General features: G+C 41.3%; 1 protein-coding gene across 6 annotated transcripts in view; it reads left to right on the forward strand.

Moving 5' to 3' along the window:
• Nucleotides 1-16,528, forward strand: part of LOC105493799 (WNK lysine deficient protein kinase 3) — a 172,225-nt gene that overhangs the window by 55,118 nt on the left and 100,579 nt on the right. For all 6 annotated transcript variants that reach the window (XM_071089345.1, XM_024796556.2, XM_071089343.1 and 3 more), the window contains exons 6-10: nt 1,773-1,861; nt 5,573-5,792; nt 9,099-9,393; nt 10,618-10,811; nt 10,906-11,055. In XM_071089345.1, coding sequence (XP_070945446.1) covers nt 1,773-1,861; nt 5,573-5,792; nt 9,099-9,393; nt 10,618-10,811; nt 10,906-11,055 — 948 coding nt within the window. The remainder of the gene's footprint in view (nt 1-1,772; nt 1,862-5,572; nt 5,793-9,098; nt 9,394-10,617; nt 10,812-10,905; nt 11,056-16,528) is intronic.

A 16,528-nucleotide genomic window follows, 5' to 3' on the forward strand; every position in this document is an offset into this window, starting at 1 on the left:
CATGCCTGTAATCCTAGTACTTTGGGAGCCCCAGGTGGGCAGATTGCTTGAGCCCAGTAGTTCAAGACCAGTCTGGGCAACATGGTGAAACCCCATCTCTACACAAAAATACAAAAAAAAAAAAAAAATAGCTGGGTGTGGTGGTGTGTACCTGTGGTCCCAGCTACTAAGGTGGCTGAGGTGAGAGGATTGCCTGAGCCCAGGAAGTCAAGGCTATAGTGAGCCGAGATCGTGCCACTATACTCAAGCCTGGGTGACAGCAAACTCTGTCTCCAAAAAAAAAAATCATGTAATCGTCCCCCCTAAAATACTCATGAATAATTCCTTAATATCAAATATCTGAAACCCAGTCCATACTCAAATTTTCAAAATTGTCTAAATGATGCCTTTTTACAGTTGGTTTGTTCAAATCAGGATCCAAACAAGGTCCATAGGGTAGGATGTGCATGAGCTGGCTCATACCAGCTCACAAATGCTATTACGTTTTCAGAAATTCTGCAATCCAATTGTTAAACATAGCCATTGAAAATAAAACTAAATTATAAAAATTTGCAATTAGATTACATTAAAAGCCAAGGTAGGCTGGGCACAGTGGCCCACACCTGTAATCCCAGTACCTTGGGAGGCCGAGGTGGGCGGATCACCTGAGGTCAGGAGTTTGAGACCAGCCTGGCCAGCATGGCAAAACCACATCTTTATTAAAAAAAAAAAAACTAGCCAGGTATGGAGGCGCATGCCTGTAATCCCAGCTACTTGGGAGGCTGAAACATGAGAATCGCTTGAACCCAGGAGGCAGTGGTTGCAGTGAGCTGAGATCGTACCACTGCACTCTAGCCTGGGTGACAGAGTGAGACTCTGTCTCAAAAACAAAACAAAATACATGTCTCAAAAACAAAACAAACAAACAATTATATATATATATATAGACAGAGAATTGGAATGTAGAGAAGCCTTTATTTTGAATTTTCAAAAGTTTTTAAAACTAGCATTAATTATTTTCTGATTTCAAAAAAATACTTGTTTATGGCTGGGCGCGGTGGCTTACGCCTGTAATCCCAGCACTTTGGGAGGCTGAGGCAGGCGGATTGCCTGAGATCGGGAGTTCAAGACCAGTCAGGCCAACATGGTGAAACCCCATCTCTACTAAAAATACAGAAAAATTAGCCGGGCGTGGTTGTGTGCGCCTATAATCCCAGCTACTCAGGAGGCTGAGACAGGGGAATTGCTTGAACCAGGGAGGTGGGAAGTTGCAGTGAGCCAAGATCGCGCTGCTGCACTCCATCCTGGGTGACACAGTGAGACTCCATCTCAAAAAAATAATAATAATAAACTTGTTTATTATATTTTGTTAATTGGGATTATACTATATGTAGATTTTGGGATCCTATTTTTCCCTACTTAATAGTACATTATGATAATTTCCATGTCATTAATTATTCTGAGAACATTTTTAATTTCTGTATATTGTCATATATACCTGCAGGTCTAGATTTGAAAAACATGGTATATATATAACATAATATGTGTAACTTTGCCTCTGTTGTCAGAGGTTTAGATTATTTACAGTTTTTTACTGTTATTTGTAGACAACATCCTTGCCAAAAGGTTATTAAACTTATGTTCTCTCTCTATATATATACATATATATTTACAAATACTTCATTTAAAATTTGACTATGGTTTAGTGATAAAAATAATGTTTAATAAATGTCATGTTGACTTGGGCTTTCAGTTGCATCATTTGTTACTAGAAACCATTTTTTTTCTCCTAGGGCATAAAACCAGCCAGCTTCAATAAAGTCACTGATCCTGAAGTCAAAGAAATCATTGAAGGATGTATTCGTCAAAACAAATCTGAAAGGTGGGTGCAATTGTAGCAAAATGACATAACTAAAAGATGCATTTTTCTCTTATCTTGCATTGGGTCGTTTTCTGACCTTTCAGTCATGCTGAGTTTGACTTTTGAGTAGAAGCCAAACCATACTCTAGATTGAATTGTGTCAGTGCATGTTGTTTACCATTTTAGACTTGGATATCATGTGCTGAATTTTTCTTGAACTGACGTTTGGGTTGTGTTTGTGTGTGTGTGTGCCTTTGACAAGCTTTCATCACCTTTGGCCATCAGCTTAACAGTCAGTAGGCCCCCACGGGTTAATTTGCTTCTAACAGTTGAGAGTGGACAAAGTTTTAAAAATTTGATTCTATATCCTTAGTGTCACGGTAATGATAAAGCTAATATGGATAGAAGAAATATGTATTCAAGAAATTGTATTCCACATTTATTTGTGTCACAGTTTGCCTTATAGACAACTCCCATTACTCTTAGCTTTTGCCTCCCTTTAGGTTTTATTTCTTATTTTATTTTTAATTTATTATTATTATTATTATTTTGAGATGGAGTATCACTCTGTTACCCAGGCTGAAGTGTAGTGGTACGATCTTGACCCACTGCAACCTCTGCCTCCCGGGTTCTAGCGATTCTCCTGCCTCAGCCTCCTGAGTAGCTGGGATTGCAGGCTCATGCCATCACACCTGGCTAATTTTTGTATTTTTAGTAGAGACGGGGTTTTACCGTGTTGGCCAGGCTGGTCTCCAACTCCTGGCCTCAAGTGATCCACCCGTCTCAGCCTCCCAAAGTGCTGTCATTACAGGTGTGAACCACTGCATCCGGCCTGCCACCCTTTAGTTTCAGCTTTGGACAGTTGCTGACTTTAAATTGGTAGGTTTGTCTTTTGATTTTTACTTCGTTATTGATGATTATTAGTAAAGGTGATATATCCTTAGTAGAAATTTTCATGGGATTATTGGCCATTTGTATATCTTTGCAGAAATATCTATTCAACTCTTTTGCCCATTTTTAATTGGTTTGTTTGGTTTTTTGTTGTTGAGATAAGAGCTTAGGCATGCTTTTAAACATGAGGCTAAAAACACTATAGAAGTAGCTATTTTAGTTCGGATTCTGATTATTGTTTGTACAGCCTTTAAATATGTTCTATTACCAAAGAGCATTGGAGTATTGAAAAGGATTTATAGCATATTAGTATATTGGAAAAAGCAGAGGCTTCATCATCAGACTTAAAGTCAAATCTGGACTCACACTTAGCCTGTGTGACCTTGAGCCAAGTTAGTAATTACATAAAACAAGTATTATTTTGATGACTAAAAGGATAATAGGCTGAGGGTGGTGGCTTACCCCTGTAATCCTAGTGCTTTGGGAGGCTGAGGCAGGAGGATCACTTGAGGCCAGGAGTTCAAGAACAGCCTGGGAAGCAAAATGAGACCCTTGTCTCTACAAAATATTAAAATGAAAAAATTAGCCAGGCATAGTGGCACATGCCTGTAGTCCCAGCCCCTGGGGAGGCTGAAGTGGGAGGATTGCTTGAGCCCAGGAGTTGGAGGCTACAATGAACTATGATTGTACTCTAGCCTGGATGACAGAGTAAGACCCTGTCTTAAAAACAAACAGGCTGGGTGCGGTGGCTCACACCTGTAATACCAGCACTTTGGGAGGCTGAGGCGGACAGATCACTTGAGGTCAGGAGTTTGAGACCAGCCTGGCCAACATGATGAAACCCCAGCTCTACAAGAAATACAAAAATTAGCTGGGTGTGGTGGTGGGTGCCTATAATCCCAGCTACTCTGGGGGCTGAGGCAGGAGAATTGCTTGAACCTGGGAGGTGGAGGTTGCAGTGAGCCGAGATCTTGCGACTGCACTCCAGCCTGGGCAACAGAGTGAGACGCCATCCCAAAACAAGCAAGCAAACAAGCAAACTAATAAACCAAAATAATGTTACTGTAAATAATAAAAATTTTACAGTAAAAATTCACTATAAAACAGTAAAAATTTTTATTGGGAGGCAGAGGCTTTACTTGGTTGTGCCTCCTTAAACACATTTCACTTTAGTCTTAGGGACGGGCACAGTGGCTCACGCCTGAGGCTGAGGTGGGCGGATCACAAAATCAAGAGATTGAGACCATCCTGGCCAACATGGTGAAACCACGTTTCTACTAAAAAATACAAAAATTAGCTGGGCGTGGTGGCACACATCTGTAGTCCCAGCTACTTGGGAGGCTGAGGCAGGAAAATCGCTTGAACCCGGGAAGTAGAGGTTGCAGTGAGTCAAGATCACATGACTGCACTCCGTCTCAAAAACACACACACACACACACACACACACACACACACACACACACATATATCTCGCGTTAGTCTTAAAAGTAATTCATTTGAGCAGCTTTATCTTTTTTTAAAAAAAATCAACTTTGTATGGAATGATGGCTTGTTCTATTTATGACACTGTCTTAGTTAAGTATTTGTCACTTGGTCACTAAAAATGTAGGGGGTTGAAAATCCTCAACTTACAGGATATCATGCTGTGTATATACTTTTTCTCTTTAAGTAGTATAGGAAGAGGTCTCTGTAGACATTATGCAGTATATCAGTTTCAGCTCTCCCTGACCTGTAATACAGAGAGTTTAAATATTATGTATCTTTTTTAAAAGTTAGTAAAAGAAAACTAAATTAACTTATCCAGCTTATAAACAAATCTTTTGAAGCTATGTCCTTTGTTTCTCTTCAGAGATGGTTAATCCCTAATACTAGGCTAGGGTTGTATCCATTATATGTATACTCTGGTCTAAAACCAGAGTTAAGTACGAAAACCACTGGACTTTGCGGAACCACATTAGCTTCACCCATGGCATTCTGTAAAGTACACTGACTAGATTATTGATGGAGACAGTGACTTCTATTTATAACATTCGTAAAAAGAGTTTGAATTTTTAATGTACTTTAGAGTTTATAAATCTGCAAGAGTTTTTGGTTCCCTTTGCTGAGAATCTACTGTTTGAGTCTGAGTAACTTAAGCCAGTGGCTTAGGGAAATTTGCCTAACATGTACTAAGCTACTTCTCCAATTCTCACTAGGCATAATTTTGTGTATGTTAAACTTTGTTATTTAGATGTATTACTGGTTAATAATTCGGTTTTTTTTTTTTTTTTTTTGAGACGGAGTCTCGCTCTGTCGCCCAGGCTGGAGTGCAGTGGCACAATCTCGGCTCACTGCAAGCTCCGCTCCGCCTCCCGGGTTCACGCCATTCTCCTGCCTCAGCTTCCCAAGTAGCTGGGACTACAGGCGCATGCCACCACGCCCGGCTAATTTTTTGTAATTTTAGTAGAGACGGGGTTTCACCATGTTAGCCAGGATGGTCTCGAACTCCTGACCTCATGATCCACCCGCCTCGGCCTCCCAAAGTGCTGGGATTACAGACGTGAGCCACCGCGCCCGGCCAATAATTCGTTTTTAATTGAAGTCACTCCGTATGCATGTTAGTTGGGATTTCTTTGCATCCCTGGTAACAAGTTGGATATAAGATTTTTTGTTGTTTTTGCTTCCACAGGATCTGTTAAAGAAAGAGATGTGGTTTTTATAACAAGGCAGATTAATGATTAAATTGATAGAAAATTTCAAATAAGTTTTTTGCTTTTATACAATTAATTTTTAGTAATTAAAGGGTCTACATCTTGCTATGATTGGAAGAACTGATAATGAGATATGTGTTTCGTTTATTAGGTTGTCTATCAGGGACCTATTAAACCATGCATTTTTTGCTGAGGATACAGGACTGAGGGTGGAGTTAGCAGAAGAAGATGATTGCTCAAATTCATCCCTGGCTTTAAGACTCTGGGTTGAAGACCCTAAAAAATTGAAAGGCAAACACAAAGACAATGAAGCTATTGAATTTAGTTTCAATTTAGAAACAGATACACCTGAGGAAGTAGCATATGAAATGGTAAGTTAATCATACCACTATTCCCCTCACCTCTTATTTTATCAGGGTTCATTCCTTTCTCCTTTTCATTGCTTTCTTTCCTCTCATTTTCTCCTTTTTTTTTTTTTTTTTTTTTTTGTGAGATAGAGTCTCACTCTGTCACCCAGGCTGGAGTGCAGTGGCGCGATCTCGGCTCACTGCAAGCTCTGCCTCCTGAGTTCACGCCATTCTCCTGCATCAGCCTCCCAAGTAGCTGGAACTACAGGCGCCCGCCACCACGCCCGGCTAATTTTTTGTATTTTTATTAGAGACGGGGTTTCACCGTGTTAGCCAGGCTGGTCTTGAACTCCTGACCTTGTGATCCACCTGCCTCGGCCTCCCAAAGTGCTGGGATTACAGGCGTGAGCCACTGAGCCCGGCCTTCTCCTTTTTTCTTTAAATTGTTATGTGGTTGTGAACTATATCACTATGACACAGTATATTAAATTTGTATGTAGAGTGTAAAGAATAATAAAGCTCTACATTTATTAAGAAATAGAACATTACCATTACCTTAAAAGCCATCTGAGTGCCTCTCTCATTTGCATTTTCCTCCCTCATCACCATGAGTAATATCTACCTAGACTTTTTTTTGTTTTGTTTTGAAATGGAGTCTCGCTCTGTCGCCCAGGTTGGAGTGCGGTGGCACAATCTCGGCTCACCGCGACCTCCACCTCCCAGGTTCAAGCAGTTCTCCTGTCTCAGCCTCCCGAGTTACTGGGATTACAGGTGCCTGCCACTACTCCCAGCGGAGATGTGGTTTTACCATGTTAGCCATGTTAGCCAGGCTAGTCTCCAACTCCTGACCTTAAGTGATCCTCTCCCCTCGGCTTCCCAAAGTGTTGGAATTACAGGTGTGAGCCACTGTGCCCGGCCCTCTACCCAGAGTTTTGTGTTACTCATTTCTTTGTTTTTCATCATAGTTTACCTATGTAATGTATTGTTTTGTTTTGAAGACTGAATGGCAAGCATGCACCTAGCTGGTGGGAAGGGGCAGTATTGGTATAATTAGGTGAAGAGTCCCAGAAGAGGATAAGCTGAAGAGAATTTCTCAGTCATAGCAAGTGTGGCTTCAGTTTCCCTAAGAGTTTACAAGAGCTACTTCTGGGGAAGTGAGAGGGTAAGGTTCTAAATGAGGCCAGGAAAATACACCTATGCCTCAGCATAGTCAGGTCACCGGCAGGGCTATTGTGCAGACCAGAAATTAGTTGTCTGGTTACCATATGGTTTGATGGGAAGTGGGCCACTCTGACTCTTTGCTTCCAATCTCTCTGTGACTAGCCCCCACCCTCAATAGATCACAGCAGGCAACTTCTGTGGGGTGAAATGCATGTCCACACCTGCTCCAGGCAGCTGCAGTGCTGGTAGGAGGGTGTGCAGGAGCCACAGCAGTATGTACTCAAAACCAGCCGAGGCTCACCTGGGCATTCTGACCTCAGGTTAAAAAGATGGGGCAATGACAGTGGGAACTTGGAAATGATAACCTTTAACATGTCTTTCTGATCATACTGTTCTAAACTGGAATGATTATTTTGGACATCTGGTACACAACTATCACCCTGGCATTTCCCATTACCACCTTCCTAGACTTCTCTGCTTCACTCCTGTATTTAATTTTGAATTTCCTAAATTCCATGTCTTCAGGGGACATGGGAGTGGTTGGGTCCACTTTCAGCTCCTGGAAGCCACTCTTCAGTCCTTTCACATGTCTCCACCCCATCTTCAAAGCCAGCAATGGCATATTGAATCCTTCTAGTGTCAGCAGCTGGTAAAAGATTCACTGAGATAATCTCCCTAGATTAAGGCCAATTGTGCTATGTATTATAGCAAACACAGTGATGGGAGTGATATATGCACAGGTTTGGGGATTAAGAGGGAGCATCTTAAAGCAGATTGCAGGACTGAGAATGATATGTCATGGTACCTCCTCAAATGATCTTCTCTACTGTTCAGCCTTGTTCCTCTGAGATGAGAAGGCAGAACCTTTTCTTCTTTTCTCCTCTAATGCCTAGTAAGACGTAGTACTTTGCTGTTAGCATACTTGCCTCTGCCTAGAATGTTGGTCTCCACTCTAAACTTCTGCACATCCGTCAATAGTGTGCATGTTCCTTTTTTGGCTTTAATTCAGGTCAGAATTTACCTTCCAGGCTGGATGCGGTGGCTCATGCCTGTCATCCCAGCATTTTGGGGAGGCCGAGGTGAGAGGATTGCTTGAACCCAGGAGTTCGAGACCAAAGCCCGAGCAATATAGGGAGACCCCGTCTCTACAAAAAATTAAAAATTAGCCAGGTGTGGTGGTGCATGCCTGTGATCCCAGCTACTCGGGAGGCTGAGGTGAGAGGATCACTTGAGCCTGGGAGGTTGAGGCTGCATTGACCTATCATGGTACCACTGCATTCTAGCCTGGGCAACAGAGTGAGACCCTGTCTCTCAGAAACAAATCAAATAAAATAGAATTCTTCTGTGAAAACACTTACTCTATTACCTCCAGAGATGCAATGTGCTCCTACTTAAAGACTTTTACAGCAGCTCATTTCAAGTTAAGTTATGTCCATTTCACACCACCCGATAGTGTGCTCATACAGGACAAAGGACCAACTTAGTCACCTATATCTGGTGCCTAGTACTGCGCATATTGTAGACACTTAATGTTGCTGAATGAGAAAACCTTTTTAATCCTTCAAAAAACGTAATGGCAGTTCTAAATTACCTGTGATAAGACTGCATATTCTGAAACATCAAGTTTTGTTTGTTTTTGTTTAAAGCCTGAATTTATTTTAACAATGCTTGGTAATACTATTGATATTTCTCATGCCAATTAGAGGCTCTGGCATTTATGTATGTCTTTGTTTAAGAGAGAATATAGAAACAGATTAACTGTTAATTTGGAATTTGGGGGCATAAAATAACTGCTAGTGAAAAAAAAAGAAAAAGTTAAAATTGGCCAGGCGTGGTGGCTCATGCTTGTAATCCTAGCACTTTGGGAGGCTGAGGCGGTGGATCACGAGGTCAGGAATTCAAGACCAGCCTGGGCAACACAGTGAAACCCCGTCTCTACTAAAAATACAAAAAAATTAGCTGGGCGTGGTGGCGGGCACCTGTAATCCCAGCTACTTGGGAGGCCGAGGCAGGAGAATCACTTGAACCTGATTCAAGTTGTGGTGAGCCGAGATCGTGCCACTGCACTCCAGCCTGGGCAATAGAGCTAGACTCTGTCTCAAAAAAAAAAAAAAGTTAAAATCTTAAATGTTAAAGAAGTAGTTTTTGCTTACTGTGTTTTGTTTGTAGGTCAAGTCTGGGTTCTTCCATGAAAGTGATTCCAAAGCTGTTGCTAAATCCATTAGAGACCGGGTGACACCGATAAAGAAGACAAGAGAGAAGAAGCCTGCTGGCTGTTTGGAAGAACGCAGGGATTCTCAGTGCAAGTCTATGGGGAATGTATTCCCTCAGCCCCAGAATACAACTTTGCCCCCTGCTCCCACTCAGCAAACTGGGGCTGAATGTGAAGAAACTGAAGTTGATCAACATGTTAGACAACAACTTCTACAAAGAAAACCACAGCAGCACTGCTCCTCTGTTGCAGGTAACACAGTTACAGCTCGTAAAAGCAAACACATGTGCAATTATATTCCCTAATCTTTATTTATTTTGAAGGGCAGTGGTCAATGGCGCATTCTGTTTCTTTTCTTTTTTGTGTATTTGCTTGTCTTTAAATAGCACTTCTGTGTTTTTCAGAGCATTCTGTTATCTATCATTTTATCAAGCCTTCAGAAAACCCCCAAAATAGACAAGCCAGCTAGTTTCCTTATTTTAAAATTAAGAAACTGTTCTGTTAAGTGATTCTTCTAAGGTGCTAGTTGCAGAAGGATTATAATCTATCATGTGGTTTAGTTTGGGGTATAAATAACCTTATTGTCATTTTTGAGGGTCTAACATAAATCTTTTTTTTTTTTTTGAGACAGGGCCTTGCTCTGTCACCCAGGCTGGAGTGCAGTGGTGCGATCATGACTCACTGCAGCCTCAACCTCCCCAGGCTCAAGTGATCCTCCCACCTCAGCCACCTGAGTAGTTGGGACTACAAGTGCATGCCACTACACCTGGCTAATTTTTGTATTTTCTTTTGGTAGAGATGGGGTTTCACCATATTGGCCAGGCTGGTCTCAAACTCCTGGGCTCAAGCCATCTGCCCGCCTCAGCCTCCCAAAGTGTTGGGTTTGTAGGCATGAGCCACCACGCCCAGCCACATAAATCTTTTAATAAAGAAAATTTAGAACTAAAGATAAAATTTATTCCTCAAGAAGGAATTTTCTAGTCTTTAAGATCCTTTGTATTTTAGAAGGGACCCTCAAGTATAACATTAACACAATTCCTCTAATTTTCTGCTGTAATGCATTTTCTTTTCCAGAAAGACACAGTATTTGCATAGTAATAACCTATTGTTCTACAAAGACAGTATTCTAGGTTATAGGAGAAAGAGAATATGACATATTTTACTGAAATCCTTATGTCAAGAGTAGATTAGTTAGGGATATATGTGACATGGCCAGCAAATGGAGTTGATTTTTGTCTGATTCTCTGTTTTTAGGTTTGCTTTACTAAGAAAATTTTAGTTATACTACAAAATCATTGCTTGATAAGAGTTTACATGCTGGTTTTTGATTAATGCTGTAGTGTAAATATTTTATTTGAAGCTATGTCAGGTTCTCAGAGTAAAAAAGCTGTTAAAGAAACACCATTACCTATACCATTTGGACATTTTGTGCTTCAAGTTTTCCCTTCTACTTGTTACTTATTTTCTTTGTTATAGGTGACAATTTGTCTGAGGCAGGAGCTGCATCAGTTATACATTCAGATACTTCAAGTCAGCCCAGTGTAGCCTATTCCTCAAATCAAACGATGGGCTCTCAAATGGTTTCTAACATCCCGCAGGCTGAAATAAATGTCCCAGGACAAATTTATTCATCTCAGCAACTAGTAGGACATTACCAGCAAGTTTCAGGGGTGAGGTGAACTGTTATATTTAAATATATAATCAGTATACTTACTGTAAATGGGAAAGTTTATCTTTAATCTTTTTTTCCCCTTATTTTAACAGTTACAGAAGCAGCCAAAGCTGACTCAGCCGCAGATTTTGCCTTTGGTACAAGGTCAGTCCACTGTTTTACCTGTACATGTGCTTGGACCAACAGTTGTTTCACAACCCCAGGTTTCCCCATTAACTGTTCAGAAGGTCCCACAGATAAAGGTAAGACACATTTTAGAGGTTCTGTATTCATTTAAATAAATTTAATACTGCCTAGATTTTCTGACAGGCAAAGGTTCTCTTTTATAAATTCATTATAGTTTAGAGAAAGGTCACCAAAAGCTAAAAGTTGTTTATGCTTTCCTTCACCCAAGACATTCCTCTTTTTTTGTGTGTGTGTGTGACGGAGTTTCACTCTTGCTGCCCAGGCTGGAGTGCAATGGTGCAATCTCGGCTCACTGCAACCTCCACCTCCGAGGTTCAAGCGATTCTCCTGCCTCAGCCTCCCAAGTAGCTGGGATTACAGGCATTAGCCACCATGCCCAGCTAATTTTTTGTATTTTTAGTAGAAACGGGGTTTCTCCATGTTGGTCAGGCTGGTCTCAAACTCCCGACCTCAGGTGATCCGCCTGCCTTGGCCTCCTGAAGTGCTAGGATTACAGGCATGAGCCACAGCACCTGGCCCAAGACATTCCTCTTAATGTGCCTAACATTGTGTAACTAGAATCTTGAGATACTGCTTGTATAATTGGAGAAGAAACAGAGAAGTCAGTATATGTGAACAAAAGATTTATTTAGGACTGATCTCTTCCTCTTATTAATGATTATTTGTTCTTTGTATTAAACTTTTCCAACCTGATTTGAACATAGAGGGATGTATGTTGCAGTTAATTAGAAATAGTATTTCATAGATTTTCATAATTTTTAGCATGTTCATCTAAACTCTTGTTTTGGTTCATGTTTATTTCTGTAGGAGAAATAAGAAGTGTTTTTGTCTTTCAGACTCTTAAAGTCAGCATTATTCATTTCTGACAATGAGTTAACAGTCTTTGTGTGAGTTTATATATTAGGACTGTATCCTGGTTCCCTAGGTTATGGATTCTGGATGCATGGTTGCATTTTTCTTTGCCATTACCCCATTTTCTCCCCTCACCTCCTACCATACCTTGCATTTGTCTTCCCTCTCTAGGAGTGAGATGATCTGATAGCTACTAGCTAACAGAGAGTGCCTGGTTTAGCTAGCTGCTGGTGCATCTTTTAAGAAATTAGTATATTATCAGTTCATCATCAGACTTTTAATGATTACCACCTTCTGGGGATATGAAATAAAATAAACATGATCCTTGCCCTCAAAGAGCCCGGTCTTATAGGGGAAAGCATGCATGTACTTGACAAATGCCAGATGCATTTAAAATCTGCTAGGGGTAGATTTGATTTGATATAGTTGAAGGTGCCAGATATTTGACTAGTATTTATAAGTGATATGGTGCCTATTTGTAATTGAGCTCGTGTGGGAGTTTGATTTGCCTCTTTCTAATCCTATAATGCAAAGTGTGTTGAATCGGTGTTTAAATTTAACTTAGGTTCAATTTACATAAGCATACAGGTATGTGTATTTTAAAATGTGTTCCAAAAATTTAATTATCAATGTGTTATTTGCTTATTTTAAAATAAAGCCCATAAAGTTATGAAAAAGAAAGTGAAAAATTACTTGTTATTTCTCCAGCTAGAGACAGCTCATTGTTTTTTTGTTTTGTTTTGTTTTGTTTTTTTGAGATGGAGTCTCACTCTGTCGCCCAGGATGGAGTGCAGTGGCGCGATCTCGGCTCACTGCCACCTCCGCCTCCCAGGTTCAAGCGATTCTTCTGCCTCAGCCTCCCGAGTGCTGGGACTACAGGCACGTGCCACTATGCCCGGCTAATTTTTTGTATTTTTAGTAGAGACAGGGTTTCACCGTGTTAGCCAGGATTGTCTTGATCTCCTGACCTCGTGATCCGCCCGCCTCGGCCTCCCAAAGTGCTGGGATTACAGGCGTGAGCCACCGCGCCCGGCCGACAACTTATTGTTTATGTTTGAGGTATAGCCTTTAGATTTATCTTTTTTTCTATGTACACATGTATAACTTTGTTTATATATATACGTGTATATCACATACATAACGATTTTTTTGTAGCCTGCCCTTTTCACCTAATATATAGAAGCCACATAAGCAATAACTTTGATTATATGGGTCTTTTTATGAGCATGGTAACCCAAATTCTAGGAATTATTGCAGCCAATCGGTATTTATTTCTGCCAATTCTCTCCTTTCTTCCTGAGAGAGTATCTATATTCATTTTAGGAATGATACTGAAATCCTTTGAGCTTTCTCATGGGACTTCCACTGTCAGGTGTGTGACGATGTCAGATTCGGATACTCAGAATCTCTGCCAGGGTTTGAATGAGTTACACAGTAAATGCAATAAATAAGAAACCATGAGTGTTATACTGCTGTGACTGGTCTCAACCCCTTAGTGTATTCAGTTAACTAGCATTTACTCATGGTATTAAGATTTTTATAGGACTAATGCTATACCTAGCACCTTTTTGATAATTTGCTGAAATTTTTGAAACATAGCATTATTTTCTCTATCAGTATGTCTGGGAAAGTCCCATTAAAATGGGCATAGTATATGCATTTATAATTTGAATTCTCCTTGTACCTGTAGCTGGCCTTTGGAGCAGATAGAAAAACTTTAGCCCAACCTATGACTTTAGACTTGTCAGTTACTGGAGTTCCACAACCAATCCTTTCTTTCTTTTTTTTTTTAGACAGAGTCTCACTCTGTCACCCAGGCTGGAGTGAAGTGGTGTGATCTCAGCTCACTGCAACCTCTGCCTCCTGGGTTCAAGCAATTCTCCCACCGCAGCCTCCCGAGTAGCTGGGACTACAGGAGCATACCAGCATGCCCAGCCAATTTTTGTATTTTTAGTAGAGATGGGGTTTTGTCATGTTGGCCAGGCTGGTCTTGAACTCCTGGCCTCAAGACATCTGCCCGTCTGGGCCTCCCAAAATGTTGGGATTACAGGTGTGAGCCACCATTCCCGGCCACAACCAATTCTTTCTGCAGTTTCTCCTCAGATATTGTCTGCTTCACAGATGACTTCCCAGCATCCAACAGTTGGTCTTCAACTTGAGTGTGATCCTAGAAGTGGGAATTAGGCATTAACCAAAGCACCAGCTGCCAAACTTCTAGTTTCTTACCGGTTAATCACCCTCAAGCTTTGTTGAATCATTCTTCTGTCCAACATGTGAGCAGTGCACAGAATGCTGCTGGTACAGCTCAGCTCCCTTCTAATTCCATTGGGGGGCATTCTTCCCAAAAGATACATTCAGTATCACAGCCATACCCATCGGAAGTCTCTAACTTCAGATTCTTCAATGCCACAAAGCCAGACTATGCGTTTGAAGGAGCATTGTTTCCAAGCCTCTATTCAGCAACAGTCATTAATTTTACAACCTAAGATTTTGGCATCTCTACAGAAAAATTTTCAGCAGGATTATATTCTGCAAGAGTCTGAAGGTCTTGCAAGTCAGCAACAGCCAAAGAGTGGTATTGAAAATGTGATTCAGTCCCTGGAACAGCCTTCTTATTCTGTTCAACACACTTATCCAGGGCCACCTGCAGAATTATCATCCTTCCCATTGAAGACTCCTGAGCAGCTGCCCTTTGTGATATGTCCCCAGGAACAAACTTCTTACTCATCACAGCCAACTTACTCAATTCAGGCTCCACTACATAAACAGCCTGTTTATTCACTGCCAGTCCTGGAGCATCCTCTTTACACTGTACAACCACCGAGATCACAGCCAGCCTATTCTATGCAGACTTCTTATCCAGTCCCAGCTGCAGTACAGCCCTCATATTTGGCAAAGACTCACGTGCAGCCTGCTTATCTAGTGCAACCTCCGCTTCAGTCACCTTTTCCAGACCAGGCAGCATATGTAATCCAGGCAGCTTACCTTGTGCAACCTATGGAACAGCCTGCTTATCAGGCACTGTCTCTTGAGCATGTATCTTATTTAGGACAAACTGCTTACATTATCCAGACAGCTGAACATGCAATCTTCATAACCCAGCAGGCATATACAATAAGCCCTCCTGATAGCAAGCAAGTACACATGACAGACAAACTCTGCAGATCAGAAGTTATACTCTGTACCACCATTTGTAGCACAGACTTTTGAGCAACAAGCCTGTTTAACACAACCCCAAGGTAGTTCTTCTTCAACATTGGAACAAAGGATGTATTTAATATCAACCTTAGATACACGGACACGTTCTACTGAGCCTTTATTTAATATCCAGCTTTCAGCGACTCCATCCCAAGCAGATGTCAGTTTTGGACACCAGGAGCTAAAAGCTCAGGCCCAGTCAACTAGCATTATATCTCAGAGGGCAGTGGAAGGACAGCTTCAAAACCCTGAGCAGGTGTCCTTCATTCAGCAGGCCTCTTCACAGGCACAGATATAGCCCCCACATTTCTCAGCAGTTTTCCCAATCACATCTAGCACCAAGCCAGGTTTCTCACTTAGCTTTCATTCAGCAGCAGCAGATGACTCATTCATCTCATAGACAAGCACAGGAAACCCATCAGTTGTCTACTCAGGAAGGCCCCATAAATCAACAGCAATCTTTGTTTAGTCAACATGCTGCTGTCCAGCAGCAGGTACCTCATTCACAGGCACCTAAGCAAGTTCAGCCGTTAACCAGGTATTCCAAACACCATTGACACACATGGTCCAGATTATACATCCGTTGCAAGAACAGTTGCAACTGGCAGCCCTGGAACAACAATATATAATACGGCCTTTAGAGCAGCCTCAAGTACTTCAGGCACTAGACAACAGTCAGACTTTTCCCCTACAGAAAAGCCTAGCACAATACCAGCCAGCATACATCCAGCAGCAGTCTGCTGACCAGCCACAGTGGTAGCCATCTTACAGCTTAGCACCTGTTTCTGGGTCATCAGAGCCACAATTACAACAGCAGACCCTCTGTCAAAACTCTGGGATAGCCCTTCCAAATCAGCAATCTTCAGTTCATCTCCTGACACTTAGCATTCTGGTAGACGCTTCCACTGCTTTTCAGAGCATTTCTATGTTACACACACAGCAGCATTTACAAGGCCAAGAAATTCCAAAGGTAAATCCTTGTGGGGGAAAATGAGGATGATTGTGATTTTTCTGTGATATTTAAGGGTCAGGATGATAGTCAACTATAATAGATATAGCACTTCAGTGGAAATCACAGTCCGTGTTCCTGACTCTTTTCCTTACTTACTGGGTGACCTTGATTCAGGTCTTTTCTAAATGTTCTCATCTGTAAAGTGTAGGGATTAGACCAGATGACTACAATTAAAAAAAAAAATTGAGGACCTACTTAGGATATAACAGTGAATAAAATACAAAAACCCCTTCTGTCATTGAGGTTTGTTGTCTAATGGGGAAAGATTGTCAATAACCATTATAAAAAGGAAATTATATAGTACAAGGTGCTTTGGGGAAAATGTAGAGCAGGAAAAGGAGGAAAGTGGGTGGCAGTTTTAAGGAAGATGGCCATCAGAGTAGGTCTCATTGAGAAGGTAACATTTGAGCAGACACTTGAAGGAAGTGAGGGAGTCAGTAATGTATATTTCAGACAGAGGGAATAAC

The sequence above is a fragment of the Macaca nemestrina genome, chromosome X, assembly GCF_043159975.1.
Source record: "Macaca nemestrina isolate mMacNem1 chromosome X, mMacNem.hap1, whole genome shotgun sequence".
NCBI lineage: Eukaryota > Metazoa > Chordata > Mammalia > Primates > Cercopithecidae > Macaca > Macaca nemestrina.